Source organism: Salvia miltiorrhiza, chromosome 5 (genome assembly GCF_028751815.1).
Source record: "Salvia miltiorrhiza cultivar Shanhuang (shh) chromosome 5, IMPLAD_Smil_shh, whole genome shotgun sequence".
Classification (NCBI taxonomy): Eukaryota; Viridiplantae; Streptophyta; class Magnoliopsida; order Lamiales; family Lamiaceae; genus Salvia; species Salvia miltiorrhiza.
The window spans coordinates 20970559-20976561 of NC_080391.1; the positions used below are offsets into that span (position 1 = coordinate 20970559).

Below are 6003 nucleotides of genomic sequence, written 5' to 3' on the forward strand. Positions count from 1 at the left end.
GAAGAAGAGTAAAAAGGTACATAAAGCACAATAGGGCTTTAATTGGTGGACAAAAATTTAAGTGCAAGTAGGCTTTAATTCGTGGACGGAGGGAGTACTTTTTTAAGTGGACCCCTTTCTCCATTTACAATATAATAATATTTTTTATTAAAACTTTGTGTTGTCTATATTTAGGACTATTTTAGGTGGACGAAAAGAGTACTATTTACCACAATCTACTTAACAATATTCTTAATGTGAGATTCTACTTTAAACAATTTTTTTATTAAAATATGTACATAAATCACCCGCATGGAATATATAGTTTTGTGCCCTTATAATAAAAAAAATTATGGATCCGTTCCTGATGACGACAACAGAGTGTTCAAGTGTGAGAAAAAGAAGAGACCGTGATTTGAATATTTTGTTAATTATTTGAATTTATCTACTTAATTCTATGTAAGGTTAGAATTATAATTTATTTATTTAATTTTAATTTTAATCTATAATACCAAATAATTAATTATATAATTTATATTCCATATCTTAATTATCAAAAATAATATTTATATCAATCTTCTTTCATCTATTATACATATTTTGACTCTCTCTTTTTTGAAGTGTACATATTTTAACTTAAAATAACTTGATGTATTCGCAAATTGCCTATCAAAAAACATGATTAAATACAATATTAACACACAAAACAATTCAAATAATGGAGTTGACCGAGCCGCTTTGTTTAATTATCGCCAGTACCTCCCGCTTGATTAGTAGTACCTCTTCAATAACACTCCTCCACCACACTACGCTTTTTTCCTCGATTTTTCCGATCCATTAAAATTCCCATTTTTTCTCCATTGCTACAACTGAAATCCCTAATTTCCCGATTGCAAGAACTGCTGCGAAATCGGGTAGTAACTATTTTTGGCAACAATGGCGGAGGAGAAGGACGCCACGTCGGTTCCACTGAGTCAAAACGTTGGCGAAGATGAAGAGGGGCGAGATCCCGAAGATCCGTTAAAATCTGCTTCTACTTCTCCTGATTCTTCCACTCGCAGGGTTAGTGCGTATGTGTGTGTATTTCAGCTCGTTTTACTTGCTATATATAGAAATGTGTATATATTTATTGGAAGAACTGAGATTCGATTTCTGACTGTGTGACTACTGCAGTACTCTTTTAGCTGGGTATCTCACACATTTGGGTTGATTTAAATAAGAATTTGAGAATTGAGGATGCCGAGATGTGAACTAGTGATAATTGTAAAATATTTCCAAATTGAAGCGTTGGTTTAACATTTAACGGAATTTGTGTGATAATCTTGATCATTTATTTAAAAATTCAAGCAAATTAATTGTAGGAGGAAATGGATCTATTGTAATCTTCCAAAGAGCAAGTCCTATTCTATTTGATTTACGGTTCTATTATAATCTTCCAAGTGCAAGTGCAATTCTTGTTATTTGGTTTTTCTAGTTTTCGTGGACGTGTTATTTCGACATTTTAATGTTCATCTTGTTGATCAATTTGGTTCAGCTGTGTAGCCCACGATTTTCCTGTTCTAATAATTAAAATGAAAAGGGTGCATTATTCAGAACCTCCCAAATTTTTAAAAAGGCCCGTACCAAATAGTACATTTTTTATTCAGTAAAACTTTATTCACCTTATACAAATGAATACATGTGAATTTGTTTTAGCTGTTGCACCACTACAATCAGGAATTGGGCTGGTATTGGATGAACTGATCTGGCCTTCGCGATGTTGAAATTCCAGACCTTATACCAATATGCATCAGTGAACTTTCTGACATCTCAAAAAAGTTACAATGAATGAATGAGTAAGCTATTAGTAATAATAACTGTAATATATCGTGAGAACACTATACTAGATGTACAAAATTTCTGCTTTCACAATTTATTGCACTTGTAAAAAATGAAATTTTCGCTCCATCAAGAATTCGAACTCAGATGCTGCATTTATCCATCAAGATGATGCATTAATTGTTAATTTTTACAATCGAATGGTTGAAAATGGTTCTTCATTCTCATTTTAAATAAAGGTTCTCATCCGAACCCCTCCTCATATATATATATATAGTGTGGTTATTGTGAGAACTACAGATTTTGTGACAACATGATAACAATGCATTTTCCTATAAAATTAATGCATTCACGGTTAAATTTAATGCAGTTCTCATTTGAACCTGTCCGCACGCACACACACACACACACACACACACATATATATATATATATAGAGAGAGAGAGAGACACTAAGAACATTTTATTATGAAAATTGAGAACACTGCATTGAATGTATGGAGTTGCTATATTCACCGTGAAATTAACTGAACTCGAAAAAGAAAATAAAAGTGCCCCTAATAAGATTCGAACCCTGGTGTTGCATTCATCTTGCAAGGCGATGCATCAACCATAGATGTTGATGATCCAAGGGCTGAAAATGGTTCTCATTCACATTTTGAAAAGAGGTTCTCATCTGAACCTCCTCTCTCTCTCTCTCTCTCTCTCTCTCTCGATCTCGATATATACATATATATATATATAGGGGTTGGTTATAATGAAAACTACAATTTAAAATGAGAATTGTGAACGCTGCACTAACATGTAAAGTTACTGCATTGTCGTGAAATTAATTGAACTCGGAAAAAATAGAAAAAAAAATGTTGGCTCCCTCTAGGATTCAAATCAAACTCATGTGCTGCATTTATCCATCAAGATGATGCATCCACCGTAAATCTTCATGATCGAAGGGCCGAGAATGGTTCCTCGTTCACATTTTAAATAAAAATTCTCGTTTGAACCTCTCCCTATATATGAGAAGAACATGTTCCACTCCTTGTTATAGACTTATAGTCTGCATATTTTTAGCAACTCTTGTAGTAGAATGGGCTTTTGACTATTCTGTTGTTTTTTCTGTCTTAGTCTCCTAGATTTCCTGGTGGTAGAATGTAGGCTTCTCCTACCCAGCGAATGGCTTTATGGTTCCAATAGTTTGTTTTACAATATTTTTCTAATGCGATCTGTACCGCAGCTGTTTCAGATTTGTTTAACTGGTGATAGAGGAAGCTGAATGTTGGATATGGGGATTGTTGATTGTGTTATGTTAGCATTATAGATGTTCTTCTGCAGGCAGAATTATTGTTTTTTGAATTGATGATTAAAGGACTTATATTTTTTGTTGTCCAGGCTTGCTGTTTTGTTCTTCAAAGCTGGGTTTCAAAAAAGTTCATGACTGGATGGTACTTATTTTCCTTACACCTTGCTCTAGAAATGCAAATTTCTCTGAATTTGTCATATTAAGCTTAACGTAGTGATCAATTGTATTTGCAGTGTAGTTCTATTCCCAGTTGCTATTACATTTTTTGTGACTTGGTGGTTCGTTCAATTTGTTGATGGTTTCTTCAGTCCTCTATATGAACAACTGGGCATTGAGATATTTGGTAAGTGTACTCTTTTCATATCCTGCATTTTAAACTTTTTGTATTTCGTTATTGAGCCAATTGAGAAGGCCAAAAATTTGTGACCTCGTTGAATTAGATAAGATGACCCTGTAGGAAATTCTATAAAGAAAGTAGGTTTAGGTATCAGTTGCTGTCTTGCCAACATGCTCTACTCAATATCTTCTTTCTCCTATGTAATCAAGCAACTGGGAAATTATCAAATTGTTGAATATTTCTAAACTGCAATGGGTAATAGCTTGACAATTAATTTTAGATGAAGTCTATCAGATGTGTTCCTCTCTTACAGTTTCAGGAATATAGTTTTCTATTTCTTTATAAATATGGTATTTCAGATTAATTTTAACATCAACTTGTTTTTATTTGTAGTTATTTACTTGTGTTTTTATTCCTATTTCATTCTTTTGGAACTTGAATTTTATACAACCTTTTTCTTGGAGTTCTTGGATAGGCTTCTCAATTGATTGTCTTGTGTGCAGGACTTGGATTTATCACATCATTACTTTTTGTATTCCTTGTTGGCGTATTCGTTTCATCATGGTTGGGCGCTTCAGTAGTCTGGCTTGGAGAATGGTTTATAAAGCGAATGCCATTTGTTGGTCACATTTACTCAGCTTCCAAGCAGATTAGCTCTGCAATTTCTCCTGGTAAAGACTGGAAATAATTGCCTGCTTTGTGAGTTTAGGTGACTCAAAATGCAAATCTTGCTATTCCAATCAACAAACTGTGCTATGCCTACAGAACCTTCATGGGCTTTATACTTATCGATGGCTGTCTCCTAACGTTTATATTTCATGTTTAATGCTGGTTGAGTTGTATACTTCATGTTCATTGCAGACCAAAATACTACTGCATTTAAGGAAGTGGCAATCATACGTCATCCACGTGTGGGTGAATATGCATTTGGCTTTATCACTTCCTCAGTCGTCCTACAGGTAATACTGTGTTCTTATTGAGGATCCATGTAAACAAATCGAGCACTTGACTTTTCAATAAGTAACCAGTTTTCAGATAATAAATGTGAACTTTAATATTGGCATATTTGCTCTCTTAATAAGAAGTAGCCGGTGTTGAAATAAAGGGAGTTATTTTAAAAATGCTTTACTTAGAATAGATGGCAGCCTAGTTTACATGTTTGTTTTGTCTTCTTCTACAGAGAGATGATGGAGATGAAGAATTATGCAGTGTTTTTGTCCCTACAAACCACTTGTATATTGGTGATATATTCTTGGTTAGCTCCAGCGAGATTATAAGGCCCAATCTGTCTATTCGTGAAGGGATAGGTATAATATCATAATTGGATTTAAATCTTGTTAACTTGGTAAATTTTCTGTAGCCGCATCTATTATACCATTTTGAAATATCGCACAATGATCAAGTTACAGGTAAGATGCCTTATTTAAATCATACCATCCCAAAAATGTCATCCAGCATGAAATCAAAGAACACAGTCAGAGCCAGAGGGCTATTCTATCAAGATAAATTGATATTATGTCCTACCAAATTATGAGATCCTTACAGAAGCTGTCTACCGATACAATTTCAATTACATTTGTCTGAGTATGGAAACTTTTCTTTACTTTCATCCGTTTATGTGTTTTCTGCTCATGCTGCTTATAGATTTTTCTATCAATTGAGGAATTCCCAGTACTGTTACCATTTGAAATTTGCTGCTAAATAAATTTCCTTCCATCTTTCCTAACATTTTGAGTGAAAACTGCAGAAATAATCGTTTCTGGAGGGATGACTATGCCACAGAGGATCATGCCAATCTCTTCGATTGAAAGAGTTGCTCGACCAGGAGAACGGATTCCCCTCACCAGACTTATGTAGCAACGGCCTACTGATTTCGCGGCTTTGCCATTTGGAGAGAACATGGAGATGGAGAGCCATGCAACGGAGTAGTCGAACGAACAGTCATTCGTACAAAGTAGAGGGTAAGAAATATACTTTGTTCTATTATATTTTACTAGAAATGTGTGACAGATATTATGTAGAGTTTATGCCACACTTGTGAATTTGTAAACCTTTAAAGATGTTGAAATTGAATGTTGCTGTGAAGCTTATTGATTGTACAATGGCATGCGAAGAAATGCACTATAGTCTGTACACCTGCCATTTTTGTATTCTTGTTCTCACATATAATATGATAGAAAGATATCGATAACTTGCCTTTGCACTTAATGCTAGTTTGCTAGTAAATACAAGAAAAGAATGTACGTGAACATGATTATCTACTACAACACTATAAACATTGGATAACAAATGTGCCATACAAAGAGAATTTTAGCAAAAAACTCCAAAAAAAGAACAATTTATTTATCACATGAAAAATCACAAATTAGGCACAATTGGAGTACAATTGTTGCATTTAGCCTTTTAAGTTATACATTAATTAGGAGAAAATGTACTTTAACCTACTGTATATATGTATGTAAAAACGATATTATAAAACGAGTGCAGATGTTCTAGTGTACAACTAATGTCATGTCCTAACATGAAACGAGGTAAAGAATATTTTTACCTCAGTTGTGGCTTGTGGGACAAG

At 34.0% G+C, this 6003-nt stretch overlaps 1 protein-coding gene across 1 annotated transcript; it reads left to right on the forward strand.

Annotated features, from left to right (window-relative positions):
- The first annotated feature begins 749 nt into the window (after positions 1 to 749).
- Positions 750 to 5533, forward strand: LOC130986663 (protein LIKE COV 2-like). The gene is made up of 7 exons (XM_057910129.1): positions 750 to 1041; positions 3184 to 3236; positions 3328 to 3437; positions 3935 to 4102; positions 4293 to 4390; positions 4612 to 4738; positions 5179 to 5533. The coding sequence occupies exons 1-7, from the start codon at positions 916 to 918 to the stop codon at positions 5286 to 5288; spliced, it is 792 nt and encodes a 263-aa protein (XP_057766112.1). The 5' UTR covers positions 750 to 915; the 3' UTR covers positions 5289 to 5533.
- Positions 5534 to 6003: the final 470 nt, after the last annotated feature.

Bases quoted from the DNA above. Each gene is read 5' to 3' on its own strand.
- LOC130986663 (XM_057910129.1), top strand. From the start codon at position 916: ATGGCGGAGGAGAAGGACGCCACGTCGGTTCCACTGAGTCAAAACGTT. The intron at 1,042-3,183 runs GTTAGTGCGTAT...TTTGTTGTCCAG, and splicing joins CTGATTCTTCCACTCGCAGG to GCTTGCTGTTTTGTTCTTCA. The intron at 4,103-4,292 runs GTAAAGACTGGA...TGTTCATTGCAG, and splicing joins TAGCTCTGCAATTTCTCCTG to ACCAAAATACTACTGCATTT.